Source organism: Canis lupus, chromosome 1, assembly GCF_011100685.1.
Source record: "Canis lupus familiaris isolate Mischka breed German Shepherd chromosome 1, alternate assembly UU_Cfam_GSD_1.0, whole genome shotgun sequence".
Lineage (NCBI taxonomy): Eukaryota > Metazoa > Chordata > Mammalia > Carnivora > Canidae > Canis > Canis lupus.
Window position 1 is genome coordinate 17,114,746 of NC_049222.1, and position 16,183 is coordinate 17,130,928.

General features: G+C 44.3%; 1 protein-coding gene across 1 annotated transcript; it reads right to left on the reverse strand.

Moving 5' to 3' along the window:
• Window positions 1-327: 327 nt before the first annotated feature.
• Window positions 328-16,032, reverse strand: SEC11C (SEC11 homolog C, signal peptidase complex subunit). Its single transcript, NM_001003312.2, has 6 exons — window positions 15,838-16,032; window positions 9,404-9,513; window positions 5,493-5,642; window positions 3,253-3,372; window positions 1,148-1,205; window positions 328-533 (listed from the first exon to the last, which is right to left on the reverse strand). The coding sequence occupies exons 1-6, from the start codon at window positions 15,922-15,924 to the stop codon at window positions 480-482; spliced, it is 579 nt and encodes a 192-aa protein (NP_001003312.1). The 5' UTR covers window positions 15,925-16,032; the 3' UTR covers window positions 328-479.
• Between the last annotated feature and the right edge of the window lie 151 nt (window positions 16,033-16,183).

Below are 16,183 nucleotides of genomic sequence, written 5' to 3' on the forward strand. Positions count from 1 at the left end.
TACCCAGGTGTCCCTACATCTTTCCTTTTAAAAGGGTTTTAGGCTTTATTAACTTATCAGATTATACTGTAATAAATAAGAAATCATTTCCTTTTAAGGGCTTGTTCATTTCCTCCCAGAAATGCTACTATGCTATGCAAAGAATTTTATTTTTGAAATTCAGACATTACAACTACATCGTGGGGGACCATGCATCGTCCCCACTGGCAGGTCCAGAAGTGACCTGCCTGATTCTGGAAGTGGCCCAGACCCCTGTGCTTGGTTTGGAATGACAACCATGAGCGGCACACAGATTGCGCAGGTTCGAATCGAGCCCACAAAAGAAAACAATCTTTACTGATGAATCATTTATTTGGACAAGACAAAAATGTCTCCACATTGTCTCCTTTTATACAGAAAGTGGAACATTTCAAATATATTAGGTTTCTTCTTTTTCAACAGAATTCATTTCAATCTGGTCTCAGGAACTTCTTCTCTTTTTAGGATTCACGTTTTAGTAACACATATGCACCCATTACAGCCAAAAGAGCATACTGTAAAGAAAACACAGTGGGAAATTACTGTGAGCTCTACAAATAAGTTTGGTCTATAAATGTATTCAGATGAAGTCTGCTCAGTACTAGACTAAGGACAGAATCAAAAGATGCCCTCTTCCCCCCTGCCTGCCTGGTTCTCCAAACTAGCTATTCGATGCCCCCCAGATATATTGACTAAGGATCAAGCACCCAACAAACACAGCTAATTCATTGCTCCTTCTTGCGTAGGTTTTCTACTGTTTTTCAAGTGGTTTTTCAAAAATATAAATACCATTTTTATTAAGGTTCAGAGATCCTCATTACTGGGTTTATTGTACTACTTTTTTTTTGGATGTGTAAAGGTTTCCATGATAAAAAGTAATAAAGAGGTGCCATTTTAGAATACATTATGAACACAAAAGATGGAAGTAGCTCTTTTATATAACTAACTTAGTTGTCAATAATTTAGTTATGTTAATTTGTGGTTAAATACAAATACTCTCCAGAAAAAAAAACCCGCAAAACATTTTAAACAGACTGCATCTTTACAATTGCATGTGCCAAAGCTCCAAGATATACACACACACACACACACATGTATTTTTAATTCAGACATACACATATATTCCTACCTTGAATTTTGGATAGTCGTTCATTATTATGGTAACCATACCAACATATGGTAAAAACCTAAATTTTGGGATGAAAAGCCAGAAATATAAAAATTGTTTATAGTATGATGATAGTAACATTTAAAAATACTCTCTATCAACCTGGTGACACAAATCTTCCTTGGGAGTAGCAATGATTGGGGCTATACAGCTGACATTCACCCCTGTCTCAAAAGGCTTTATTAATCAAAAGCATCACAACTAACAGCAGGACGATTTTTAAGCAGGCACATGATTTCAACTAGTGATGCTGCTCATCTTCCCTCGCTGTATTCACCATAACAGAATTAAAATAATTAGTTGAGCCACTTGTACAAATGGAATTGACAACTGTCATCAAGCTAGTTTTTAATTCTTTTAGTGGAGAAGTCCCATCCAGACAGCCTCTATAAAGACGGCTGTTAGAGCTTTCAAAGTACATGGAGAATTAGTTTGTAACTGGAAGAACCATCATCATTTACATTTCACAGGGCTTTTCAGATGTAACAAACACACTTTTGGGGCAGTGAACACAGATGTGAATCCCACATTTATACCTGCACCTGATTATGATCGTAGACATTGGGGGCTAAGCGAGCCAATGATTCTGCTGACAAAATTCATGTCAAGGTGCAATCAGTGGACCCAAGTGTCACCTCACTAACGGGAAACCGGGTAGGGCACCCCATACCCTCCAGTCCTATGTAAATCAGCAGCTCCAACCTCTCCTTTATACAAAGTCTGTCCCCAAGACGTCTAAAAATAGACCAGCTGGAAGTCTCTCTCATCTCCCCACAGATAACCAAGTGGAGATGCGATAACATAGAGTTTGAAGGTGAGCAGATGGAGAAAAGGAGCAAAGAGAGGGCTCAAAACCACAATCTGATTGATGAAGTTAAGTCTTAGAAAGTGGTAACCAGGTTCCCCAGCCTTAAACAGCTCGTGGGATTTAGAGAAGATAAAAAAAAAGACACTTCTAACAAGGGTTAAACATAAGAAAGGGTCACCAAGAAAGGGGAAGAATTGCCCTTTTTGTTTTTTTAATAAGAGGATATACGTTCTGCTGTGTCAATCAGAAGCAGAACTCATTGCTGGAACAATTATGCAAAGATGAATATTAAAAGATTTATCACAGGGACAGCTGGGTGGCTCAATGGTTGAGCATACACCTTTGACTCAGGTGATGATCCCTGGGTCCTGGGATCGAGCCCCACATCGGGCTCCCTGCAGGGAGCCTGTTCCTCCCTCTACCTGTGTCTCCACCTCTAAAATCTTAAAAAAAAAAAAAAAAAATTATCACATAACTGTTTCTGGTGGTAAAAAAAACAGGAAATAACACCAAAAGAGGATTGGCTAGGTTATAATTTTAAGGTTCTCAGTGCAACAGTACATAACTGTTTAAAAATATATGGATGTACATTTGACACAGGAATTGATTTCCAACTTCTTACTGGGTGAAAAAATAAAATAAAACTCTACTATGTAAAGTTATATATGCACACACATCTGTACAGGCACAGGGAATGTCTTGAATATTCACTTAAGTTTTAAACAGTGGTTATCTCTAGGAGGATTTCTTGCAATTGCTATTTAAAACCACAATGACTAATCTCTAGGTAATGATTTCTTTCAAATATAGAATTAAGCCAATGATATCGATAATATACTTGCATTCAGTTTTAGATTTTAGGTCTCAGGAAAGTGGTATTTACACAGTAAATGTAGTACACAGTACAAATGGGACTATGTACAACTCTCCTGACACATGAAATTTGTAATCAATGACTCTATTATCTTATACATTGAGTTTATTTCTTTCTTTCTTTTTTGAGGGAGGAAGAGAGAGATTGAGAGAGACAGAGAGGGAGGAAAGGGCAGAGAGAGAACCCCGAGCAGGCTCCACACTCAGCACAGGACCCCACAGAGGGACCCACACAGGGCTAAATCTCGTGACCCTGAGGTCATGACCAGAGCTGAAACAAAGAGCCGGACTCCTAACCAACTGAGCCACCCAGGTGCCCCTAGTTTCTTTGTTTCTATTTTTCTGGTTTCTGACTCTTTTATATAACTTCAGAGTTAATGCTCACCCTCTGGCTCTTCCCACCACATCCTTCTTCTCAAGCCAGTTCTGGCCTTCTTTGTACAAGCCTCTGTCGTCAACTTCATTATTGTCTCCTTTAGTCAGAAATTTGATGTCTCCATTATCTCTAGAAAGCAAAATAATGTCCTTTCAAAAATGATTTTCTGCACAGCATCATTAGAAAACAATTAGTTTACCCACCATGTCACAGTCAGATACGTGCATTTAGACGAGCATTCGACAAGGACTTGATCTTTCTTGGTAGATAACCATCCAAACTAACACACTAGTCTAACCCACTGGTGATTTTGCAGACTCAAAATCTAAAATGCTCAAGTTACCCTGACAACCAAAAAGCATGGCAAAGCGCGAGGGCACCAGCAAGGGAATGATTAGCTTCCAGCAACTGTTTTCACTCTCTTAGTCCTCTAAGACCAACTTGTGAACACGGATTATATTCTCCTTCACTCTAGACATGAACTTGGTCCCAGATCACACAGATTTGAGCACAAGCTAATTCAAATGCAGATGGGCCCTTTCCCCCCCTCAAACTTACTTTTCCTTGCCAAATGTAGAATGTTAATGCATTATTTCCTTCAGCCCTGAGCAAAGTGGTATAAAATCTGGTTTGCAAAGAAACAGGAATCACAAATGGCATAAAACCAGTGTGTTAAAGAGACACATGGGATTAATTTTAAACATTCTAAGCCGGTGCTTGCATAGCCTTGACACTAGAAACACAACATTATAGCATTATGGAGCTATAAAGAGGGTCTTCTTTCAATAAGACAAATGAAAAAAATGCACTACTGTAATTAGATAAAATATTAAAAGCCCACAAAGATTTGAAAGTACGCCAATAGGAGCAGGCTGATTTGCAGCTGCGGTTATAAAGGAAATCAAGAAGCTAAAACCCCAACCAGTCACTCCCACAACTCATGCAAATTACAGAAAATCACTATTTCTTTAACTTTGAATAATTTCTCATCTGTAGAATTTTTAAGTCAGCTGTCACATTATGACCATGCCTATTTCTTTATCAGTAAGTCAACAAGTGGACATCACATCCCATGGTGCAGTACCACAAGCTGGACACAAACTGAAACAGGGTCATTCCAATGTTTACGCCAAAACAAAGTGAAATGAGAAGTGTTCTTTTATTTTTATTTTTTAAAGATTTTATTTATTCATGAGGGATACAGTGAGAGAGAGAGGCAGAGACACAGGCAGAGGGAGAAGCAGGCTCCATGCAGGGAGCCCGACATAGGACTCGATCCTGGGTCTCCAGGATTGTGCCCTGGGCTGAAGGCGGCACTAAACCGCTGAGCCACCGGGGCTGCCCTATTTTAAAAATACAAATATACACACATCTCAGTTTAATTCCATAAGTCAAGCATGTTAAAAGCTGCGAGAGGTAAATGAATAACCAAGTGTAGAGCATGTACCATTTTCATTAACCGTGTGACTGTACTCTCTCCTGGGAACTTAATACATTTGAGACAGAAGTAATTGGTTCTAGTTCCCAAAAAGTGTCTTCAGAAGCCACCACTGGCATTTAAAGGAAAGGAAGACCATTTGTGGTGGGGGTTGGGAGGGTGGTGAACAAAAGCAGGACATGGCTAAACCATGGGATGGGCCTTATCCTCAGGGATAAGGCTACTGCTGTCAGTGCCACTGGGTACAAAGTGACACAGAGAAACAGGAGCTGCTTCCTACATTTCAGAAAACAGTCCTCATATCATCATGACCCTCAGCTGCAATGGGACTGGATTTTCTCTGAGATGCCTTCAAATAACCATCACGCTCTCATACATTCCACCTTATGGTGTACAGCAACTCAAGTTACCAAGTGCCTCAACAAAACACCTGTCTGCTCAGTTCTCATAATCGCCCCATGAGTCACAGTGGGAAATGATAATGTTACCATCCCTGTCTTGCAGACCGGGTAAAGTAGCAGGTCCAAAGTCACCTAGTTAGTAAATGGCAAGACGAGGAGCATAATCTGGAGTGTCTGCTACTTTCTAATCGACCATGAAAACTGGCTACTCAAATTGAATCACTACATTCCACACCTGAAACTAATATTATGCTGTATGGTAACTAGACAGAATTTAAATAAAAACTTGAGGAAGAAAAATGGAAAAAAAAAAGTTAGATAACAATCAGTGCTAATGGAATGAATGAATGAATGAATGAATGAATAAAACTGGCTACCAAAATTTACAAAAAGAAGTAAAGCCACCTTACTTTTCATGAACTTTGATCACTCTGTGAACTATTGGAATGTCTCGTCCTTCGACTTTAAAGACCACGATTTCGCCAGCTCTAATAGGGTCTTCCCGGAAGTTTGTCAGGAACAAAAGGTCGCCCCTGTGAAAGGCGGGCTCCATACTGCCACTGGGAAGAAACACAAAATCACATCCAATTAGCCTGGGTTCACAGGGGAACTTTACAACTCATGAAGAATAATAAACATATCAGTGAAAATCTCAACTGCCATCAATCGTCAGGTAGATCAGGGAGCTATCAGACAAGCCACAGTGGTTCCCTTCTGACTGCTCATGATGATGACATTAAGTGAGAAAGGAAATGATTTCTTTTTAGAATAAGTATGAAAAGGATAGTAGCAGGCCCCTCTGTACCTTCTATTAGGTAGAAAGAGAACGAAGTATAATGTGAACTCTTTAAAGGAAAAGCTGCCAATTTTTAGCCTCAAAAAAAGATCCTACATCTACAAATACATTACTGTCTTCATTCAGAAGTGCAGACTCTGAAGGCTGGTTGATACTCTAGGGCAATTCTTGCGTTTCATGGCTCGTCCTCAGCACCTAGGATGTGGGCATTCCCGCTTAAAGAAGAGAAGCAAACAAATGAATGCTTTAAGAGAGTGATCTATCTGAAAACCAAGCTGAAGATTGGGACAAAATTTGAACCCAAGTCTTTGGACTACTGCAGCATCATCCTTTAAACCATATTTTACAGAAAGCCCAATTTTAACCATTGTTGACTACTTCTGATTTGGAGGTCAATAAATAATCCTACGTGGTACTGGTTTAAACCCAAGCCAAAAACCTTCAGTGGATTCAAAGTAAATTGTAATCTAGTAGAAGTTGAAATTATCAAATCAGAATGCATTTTCCATATGCTCATGCTTTGTCTTAATGCATGACAAAATGAATAAGACCGAAGAAGACTGCAACATAGGGGCCATACGATCAAAAAACGGGCGAGTTTGTTGAGGGCAAGATGTTGGGAGGAAGAACCAGACTGGTGAGATGCAGTGCTTCAAAGGAAAATGTGGGTTTCTCACAGGAGCAGCTCAAGAATTTGGCCTTCGTGTCCCTCTTGGCTGGGAACACCTTAAACTCATCGGCACATGCAGACCAGCAAGGAGAATCACTGGCCGGTTGCTAAGTACCTGCTGATGTGTTTATTAAAAGTGAAACCAGTGACACTGGGTATTATAATAGATCTAGCATTCAAAATTAGGAAATCTGAATAAGAAACATAGAGAAGGCTAGAAATATAAATGACTACAAGGGAAAAAGAAGAGCAAACAATTAAGAACTACAGCCAGAAAAACCTCCTGGGCAAGTCTCAGAGGCAGAAGAGTAGTTTATCATCAAGTCACTATTGTGGGGCGCCTGGGAGGTTCAGTGGTTGAGCTTCTGCCTTTGGCTCAGGTCGTGATCCTGGGGTCCTGGGATCGAGTCCTGCATCGGACTCCCCAAAGGGAGCCTGCTTCTCCCTCTGCCTATGTCTCTGTCTCTTTGTGTCTCTCATGAATAATTTTTTTTAAAAAAGGGTCACTATTGTGTCCCATGGGGAGAGCACTTCTTTAAATTTTTCTCTACTATCAACTTACACTTGCTTTCCTCATGGGCCAGGGGTTCCCCAAAGGTCAGTATTCCCCAAGGCCATGCATCTCTCATGATGTCAACAGTTTATGCTGACAAGCCAAACTGCTTTAGAACTATAAAGGATCTTTAAAAAAAAAAAAAAAAAAAAAAAGTCCTACAGACTGGAATGTTACAACGATTTCTGTGTACAAGTGTGTTGGTGTGATTTAAGGAAAATCAGAATGTCTGGGGTCTAGTTTTGGCTCTGCCAAAAGTAACTGTAAGACATGTAAGTGGCTTGGCCTTCGTGGGCCTCAGGTTCTTTATCTGTTAGTGAGAGGGCCCACCTAAATTATGGGTCTTAATCTTTTTTTTTTTTAAGATTTTATTTATTTATTTATTTGAGAGAAAGAGCACAAGCAGTGTGAGGGACAGAGGGGGAGGAAGAAGCAAACTCCCCTCTGAGCAGGGAGCCCAGTGCAGGGCTCCATCCCAAGACCCTGAGATCATGACCTGAGCTGAAGGCAGATGCTTAACCAACTGAGCCACTCAGGTGCCCCAGAAATTTTTAAATTTCTAATGAAAAAAAAAAAAAAAAGCCTTAAAATCCTTCCTTCGAATGAAATCTATCAGAATGCATATCCATATACAATACATAAAAATGGAGCTGTCATAACTGAAACAAGGCTGAGGTGTCTAGAATCCACACACTTGATCCCCTTCTCCCTCCTAACCTAGCCACTGGACCCCAGGGCATTCCTAAAGCATAGTGTGAACAGCAGTGAATCAGAAACCCATATGCTGGGATCCCTGGGTGGCGCAGTGGTTTAGCGCCTGCCTTTGGCCCAGGGCGCGATCCTGGAGACCCGGGATCGAATCCCACGTCAGGCTCCCGGTGCATGGAGCCTGCTTCTCCCTCTGCCTGTGTCTCTGCCTCTCTCTCTCTCTCTGTGACTATCATAAATAAATAAAAATTTTAAAAAAAAATTTAAAAAAAAAAAAAAAAAAAAGAAACCCATATGCTATCCTAAGGCTCCTAAATTTAGGAAAGCAGTGTCCCTCTAGAATAGGCCCCTTGGCCAGCCACACAAGGGCAACCTGGTGAAGTCAGGCCAAGGCTGAAGCCCCATGATGTGATAGCAGGGCCCAGTGGAGAGAAAGGGTGCTGGTTTGTGAGCCACCGACCCTGCGTGCTGGCCTTGGCCACAGTCACTGCTATAGCCTACCGCTCCCCACCCTATAAAACACATGGGGTCCATTCCCACCCACCGTAAGGCTGGTCTAGGACATACTGGACAGAGATCAGCGTGTGGCACCAAAGGGCTCCCAGGCATGGTGCTTGATTTTCAAATTGATTACATTTCCTGCCTTGTATGACTTGATGGCTATGTGAAGTCAATTAAAGTATTAACTTTTCAAGAATTAACAGTCTGTGCTTTATAAGAATAATAGCCTCAAGAAGAGAATAGCCACCAACAGCAGTGTTGCAGAAGCAGCTTGAAAAACTACAGCACACTCTGCTAAGCACGAGGGAGATACACTCCCCTGTGTCTGGTACAAAGAAAACCAAGTAACAGGTTTTTTGTTTTGTTTTGTTTTTTAAAGATTTTATTGGGCAGCCTGTGTGTGGCTCAGGGGCAGCTCGGGTGGCTCAGCAGTTTAGCATTGCCTTCAGCCCAGGGCCTGATCCTGGAGTCCCGGGATCGAGTCCCATGTCAGGCTCCCTGCATGGAGCCTGCTTCTCCCTCTGCCTGTGTCTCTGCCTCAATCTCTCTGTCTCTCTCTCTCTCTCATGAATGGATAAATAAAATATTTTTTTAATTTATTTATTCATGAGAACATAGAGAGAGAGAGAGAGGCAGACACAGGCAGAGGGAGAAGCAGGCTCCATGCAGGGAGCCCGACGTGGGACTCGATCCGGGACTCCAGGATCACGCCCTGGGCTGAAGGCGGAGCTAAACTGCTGAGCCGCCCAGGCTGCCCTCAAGTAACAGTTTTAAATTACTTATGTTTAAAAATCAACTTGTACACAAGTAATCACATAGGACTGTTATTCTAGGTGGATTAAAGCATTAAAATACAAAAGCAAATATATTGCCCTGGAACATTAGCATCAACGTGATAAAAGCTCTAAAATGTGTGTTGAAAAAGATAAGCTTTTTCAACAAAGGCCAGAAAGAAAAGAAAATGGTATCAACAAAGACAATTCTAACGCTCTATCCAATGAAAATACTGAGTCTTGGTTGTTACGCAGGCTTTCACTGAGGCCAACACTGCTCCTCTGTGTTGGAGCAGCAGCGTGACAGCCTGCAGACCTACCTGAGCACCACCACGATCGGGCTCTCACTGCCGGTGAGGACGATCAAGCCTTTCCAGATCATAAGCGCAGAAGACACGATCATGGCAAAGTTTAAAACCTGGTAATAGAGCTGGAACGAAAAAGGCCAAACCCAAAGTGAAAACCAGTAGAAGAATATTCACTAACCCTAAGCCGGAGATAAGCTTGTTTAAAAAAAGAAAAAAGTAAAGTTGTGATTTTTGGACATTAAACTAATTCACACAGACTACAAACTCAGGTAGTATTTCAACTTTTGCCAATGGAATGCGCCTTCCATATACTGTCTCTCTTTCAGTGAGCACTGATAGAAAAACCCCAGAGCAATCCATGGGACCTACCCGATGAGACTGTACTTAACCTCTCTGGGATTTCCCAGAACCCTCAACCCTGAAGAGCCCTGTTATTCAAGTTCTACCCTGAGGACCTCCCGCTCCAGTGTAGGGAGCACACATCTGACCTGAGAGCCTGGGGTGGGCAGTATGGTTTAGCTCCTTAGCCCCCTGGCCAAAGAGGCCCCAAATGAGGCTTCCAAGCCCTATAGTTCTTAGCAATGAGGTTGTTGTACATCTGAAATTACATTTCAGAATGAACAAAAACTGTAAACATCTGGATGTTTAAATTTTCAATAAATGTCTTTAAAAAGTAAACAATGTCTGATTAAGAACATAGGCAGAGGGCAGCCCGGGTGGCTTAGCAGTTTACCGCCACCTTCAGCTCAGGGCCTGATCCTGGAGACCCGGGATTGAGTCCCATGTCAGGCTCCCTGCATGGAGCCTGCTTCTCCCTCTGCCTCTCTCTCCCTCTCTCTCTGTGTCGCTCATGAATAAATAAGTAAAATCTTAAAAACAAAAACAAAAACAAAACGAACGAACGAACATAGGCAGAAAGCTACACAAGATAGTATCTAGTTCTAAGCTGACCTCACCCCACCTCACACCAGAGTTAAGATTCGCAGAGCTTGTCCTGCTGACACTGCTGACACACCCAACCCCTGGTGACTACATGGAAGACAGCAACACCTGCCCACCCTGTCGGGCTTCGCTGGATTGTCGGGCCAGACGTCTACCGTTTTCCAAGGGGCTTTAGGGATGAAAGTCACTGTGCCTACTACTACTTGGAATGTAAGTTCCTTGGCCTCTGCACTTAGTGTCTTCCAGGAGAGCTCTTCACTCTAGTACCTGCCTCAACCTTCCTCCTCACAACCTCTGTCCTAGGTGATCCGAAGAGCCACGTGGACATCCTGTCCAGCGCTCTGGTGTCTTAATTCCTAGACATCCTCCTCTCCAAAGTCCTTCTCCCTCCACCCGAACCAACCACTCTCAAACATACCTGGAATTGAAACTGCCCAACCCCCACGTCTCTAATTCAATGATTCCCCTCTACCTGCCCAGGCACACCTGTTCTTCGCCATATGCGCTCACCTAACGCCAGGGCTCTTGTCCTACCCACTCCCCCCATTCATTCTATACATTGTACCTTCTAAACATTTCTGCAATCTGTCCTATTCTCTCCCCACTGGCACTATTCTCACCAACAGAACCCACTGGGCAACTGCAAGAGCCTGCTAACCAGTCTCCTGATGTCCGTATACATCTCTTCCAACGCACTCTCCAAGTTACACTCTTACACTCGTTTGCAAATGCACCTCTAGCCACCTGATCATCTCTATGCCCTGCTTCCACTGCCCTTCGACTGCATCCCTTCAGTTGCATCCCACTACTCCGAGGGTGAATATGGTCTCTAAGGCTCTGTCTGGTCCACCCCCTACTCCCTAGCTTCAGCAGGTGAAGCTCACTGCACTCCAGGTCCACTCGTATCTGTCAATGCTTCAGAGAGCACGTGCTCCTATCCCCTCCAGGAGCTGCGCTTGGCTCCTTCCTCTGCTTGGCTCCTTCCTCTGCCGAGCCTCTCTCCCTAGACTCCTTAGCATACTGACACTCATCTTAAATCCTGCTTTTAACATGAGTTCCCCAGGGAAGCCCTCCCTGACCCACTAGACTAGGTGTCAGCAAACTTCTTCTGTAAAGGGCTAGATAATACGTATTTTACAAGCCATATATAGTCTCTGTTGAAATCACTCAACATTGCCAGTGTAGCGAGAAAGCAACTAAAGACGATATAGAAAAGAATGAATATGGCTGTTTCACTAAAACTTTATGAAAATAGATGGTGGGGGGCACCAGAGTGGCTTGGTCAGTTAAGCACCTGACTCTTGATTTCGGCTCAGGTCACGATCTCTGATGAGAATGAGTCCCACATTGGGTTCAAAGCTGGGCATGGAACTTGCTTAAGACTCTCCCTCCCTTCTGCTCCTCCACCTAACCCCACTCCACCAGCCCCCTCTGTCTCTAAACAAACACAGATGGAGGGCTGGAGTTTGCTACTTTCTGCTGTAGACCAGCCCATGGCCTCTTGTTACACATTCTCACAACACCCTGTACTTCTTTATGCCACCCATCACTATCATAATTATACACATCATTTTAAATGTATCTTTTACCTTAGACTGTAAGTTCCACAAAGGCAAAGGCCATGTTGGCCTTGTTCACAGCTGTACCTCCAATGTCCAACACAAGTCTGACAAAAAGTAAGTTCTCAATTTGTTGAATAAATCGTGAGAAAATAAACATCTTTAATACATGGTGAGCACAAATAAACTAATAGTAAGAAAAACACTAAAATCCCAACAACAACGACGACAACAAAAGAGGTAAAAGCTTAAAACTATTAATTTTCCAAAGAAGAAATACAAGCAGTGAATAAACAGAGTGTTCAAAACAAATCCTGCCTCCCTCTCTCCCCTCTCCTTTTTTATGCCTAGCAAATTTCAAGTTTGGGGTATTTTTTTTTTTTTATGCTAATACTCAGCGCTGGTCCAGGGTACATTGTGGTGAGAAGGCAAGTGGACACAGTCATTCTGAGAGCAATCTGGCACTAGTATCACGAGGTTACTTTCTGCCCAGTAATCCTACTTTAGCAATTCAGTCTACAATAAAGGCAGATAGGGATTTAGGGCCCAAAGATATGCCTCACGGTCCTATTTCTAGTAATGGAGAAAAGGAAATAAGGGAGCAACAACAGAGAAATGACTGAGTAAAATAATGGCAATTCACTGCACTATTTAAAACAAAAGTGTAGGCTGCAGCAGAATCTCTGCAAACTGCAAAACAGTCTGTAAAACAAACACAAGGAATTGCCCTCAAAGGCGAACAGAGGCCATCTCGGGAGGGTGGAAATACAAATGACTGAATCTTCTATAAACTATTCCCCACTCTTTAAAATTTCTGTCATGAGCATGGAATAATTCCAAAGTCTGGGGAAAGTAAATGTTTAAAGGAATTTGACAGAATATTATATGGCCATTAAGATAATTACTTTGAAGAGGGTGACAAAACTGGAACACATGGTCTGACGTGGCAGTAAGGTAGGAAAAGCAGAGCTCAGATTGCTCCTACTACATGTCTGTGAAATTATGTAATTCTAATTCCAGGTAGTTTTGGAGGAAACAACTGAAAATACAGATGTAAAAATGAATTAACACAACCGTGAAGATATTCTGATGTAATAATTGAGAAGAAAAAGTTAAACATAATTCAAAATTAAGTTATACACCATTTTTTAAAAAAAACTCTTTGCTGTGTCAATAGCAAATTATGAAACTATCACTAAATCCCTAAATCCCCGGAAGAGCAAAGAAGGAAACTGGAATGCCAGGCAGATCACTGTTAAAAGTGCTGGACTGTAACACGTTAAACTTTTGCTTCCAAATTAAAATCCGCCTTGCAAGGCGCATCAGCATAAAGCAGAAGTTGTTCACCGTAGCTCACTTCCGAAAACTTCTCCAGCTGCTCTGCCCGACTTGAAGGCCCTGATAAGCAAATGTTGTTTCATCATGAATTACAGATCTGACTGGGAAAGCCCCAAACCACATTTTTAAACAGAAAGTGTCATTTTTAGACAGGTTTTCAAACCATCGGACTCCACCCTGATAAAAGCAGAGTATAAAACCTTGCCATTTATGCAACAAAGACCTAGTACGGACAATATTTTTTCCAGCATGACTTTCTATGCTTGAAAAATTCATCAAGGGGAAGTAAGATCAATTCCTAAAAAAAAAAAAAAAAAAAAAAAAGTTCCTCTGAGCAAAACATCTATTTGCTAAAGAAATGACCTGTTATACAAAAACCTAACAGTTGAGCTAACTGCAAAACCGCAGATCAACTGCAACGCCCTACCTTTACAGAACCTACTAATCCAAGTCTAGTATTAAACACCTAGAATCTAGAAACACAATTTTGGTTGAACTATTATTGACAAACTGACTGGAATGTGAAAAAAAAAAACACCGCCACATTTCACTGGTGCCTTTTGTTTGTTCATCTTCACCTACCAACTTTCTACACTCCGCCATTCATAGCCCCAGTGAAGTTCAGAAGGAAACCCACACTCGGGGCTTTGTCAACCAAAGCTGAAACAGCCAATGTCTGAGAGTTTCAAGCAAACATTTCAGACCAAATATTCTGGCTGACAAAGCAGCAGAAACGCCAGTAGCTGCATTTCTTCCTTCCTCTCTTCCTCGCTGCAGAAACAAAGAGTCCTTGTTTTGCGTGTGCTCTCGTGCCTTACTTCATAGCAAGCTGGGACAGCAGAGAAAGGAGGTTCCACTTCCAAGATTGGTGGAGCATGCATGCCTGACAAGGTGTCAGAGGCTGCTATTTTGGAGGGAAAAAATAAAAAGAAACAAGAGGACAACGCTTAGAAGAAAGAAAAAAAAAAGGACCAGGAGGCAGCAGATTCGAGCTTCTGCATTTTAATTAGAAAACTAGCAAAACATAGACAATGCAACAGCTACTGAAGGCCTTATCACTGAGAGTGGGAATACACAGATCTTCCAAACTAGTTTAGGAATTGATATATTCACCAGAAGGCCTTCCCTGATAGTCTGCAATTACAACCACCAATAATCAGTACCCATTTTAGAGACATTTTAAAAACCCGGCCAATTAAGCCTAGGGTTTTAAATAAAAGCTCTATTTTCTGGAGGATTTTCTTGGGAGCAGTATCAGCGCTCAGGGAATTCGCTGTCGGTTCTTCGAGCTGGTAATAATCACTGCCACAACTCCTCTTAATCACAGAAGCTCCTGAGAGTTTCTCATCCACTACGTGTACCTGGAAACCACCAGATCCTAAGCCACAGCTTAGACGTGGGGGCTTGAAATCCAAGTCACCAGACTCTCCCACACGACAGCACGAAGATGAAATCCCATTTGGAAAACCGAACCCAACCAAACCCCTATGCCTACAGGAATAAGTAGCGCTATGCCATGGGCATCATCCCACCCCACGGTGTCGTGGCAACCATGACGGGATGTGTCAAAATCACGAGAATGGATACCATTTCCTTTTTAAGCGCTTTTCTTTGTTGTTGTTCTCCCTCCCTTTGGAGGGAGAAGCAGAGGAAGAGGGAGAGCAAGAATCTCAGGCAGGCTCCACGTCCAGCGGGGATCCCCGTGCAGGGCTCCATCTGGGGGCTCCACCCTGAGCCGACACTCAACCCACTGAGCCATCTGGAGCCCCTACAGCATTTTCAAAGACAATCAAAATCACTAATAGGATGCTTCCATTCTTCTTAGCGTGATTTACTCTTTGCATCAATAAAAGAAAAGTATTAGGACCCATTAGGATCTACTGTGCCCTCCAGGCCCCCTAAATTCTCTTTCTAGAAGCTTAAGCAACCGCATGTTTCCTGGCTGAGAGGCCTTCCTTTCCAGTCCCTACTCGCTCCTCCCTTGCACCGAAGAAAGTCCGCGAGGCTGGCCAAGGAGCCCACCGAGGGCAGCGCGGGGCGGAGTCTTCCTCTGAGGTCACAGAAGCGCAAGAAATCAACCCCAGGTGCGCACACCTGCGCGCTCGCCGCTTCCTAGGGTCAAGGTGCAGCCCGAAGCCAGAACCCAAGGGGTCCCCTCTGGAACACCGAATCCGTCTACACCGTCCAGGGCACGGAGTCCGTTCTGCTCGCCGGCGCTCCGGCCGCGCGTCCGCGAGGGGGGGGGGGGGGGGGGCAGGCCTCGGGAGCCCCGGGAGCTCGCCTGCCTCCTGCGGGGCCGCCCCGCAGCCTCGCGTGCACGGACAGCGGCCACTCACGGCCGAGGGCTCCCCCCGGCCTCGCTCCCTCCAGCACACCTGACGTCGGGGCCTGGATCCCGGTCCCCGCCCCTCCCGCGCTCCGGCCAGCGCACACACCTGCCCACAGGTGGGCGTGCGTGCATTTGAGCCCCGGGCCTCGGACAGCGCGGCGGGGAGCCTGCGGGCGCCGGTGTCCAGGCGCTGTCCTTGCGGGAGCCCCGACTCCCCGCGGGCACGCCGGGGTCGCGCCCCCCCACCCCCCGCCCCGGGGCGCGCGGGCCTCCCTCACCTGCCGCTTGTTCATCTTCCTCAGGTCCCCGAAGATGTCCAAGCCGGACGCCGGGAGGTGCGTCCCCACGGCGCCCGCGCGCACCATGGCGGGCTCTCCAGGGGCCCAGGCGGCCCGCCGGCTCCCGGGTGTCACAGGCGGCTGCGGAGCCCCGGCCCGGCCCCCGGCTCCCAGCCCCGTGTCCTTGCTGGTCACGTGGCCGGCACCTCGCGCGGGCGTCTGGGAATGGTAGTCCTCCGCGGGCTCGGCCACGCCGGTCGACCTGGAAGGAACCGGGCGGAAGAAAACTACCACTCCCAGAATGCCGCGGGGCGAGAGGCTCGTCCAGTGAAGACCCAGGGCTCCT

Bases quoted from the DNA above. Each gene is read 5' to 3' on its own strand.
- SEC11C (NM_001003312.2), bottom strand. From the start codon at position 15,924: ATGGTGCGCGCGGGCGCCGTGGGGACGCACCTCCCGGCGTCCGGCTTG. The intron at 5,643-9,403 runs GTAGGTCTGCAG...GTTTCTTCCCAG, and splicing joins CCGATCGTGGTGGTGCTCAG to TGGCAGTATGGAGCCCGCCT. The intron at 534-1,147 runs GTAGGAATATAT...TTTTCTTTACAG, and splicing joins ACGACTATCCAAAATTCAAG to TATGCTCTTTTGGCTGTAAT.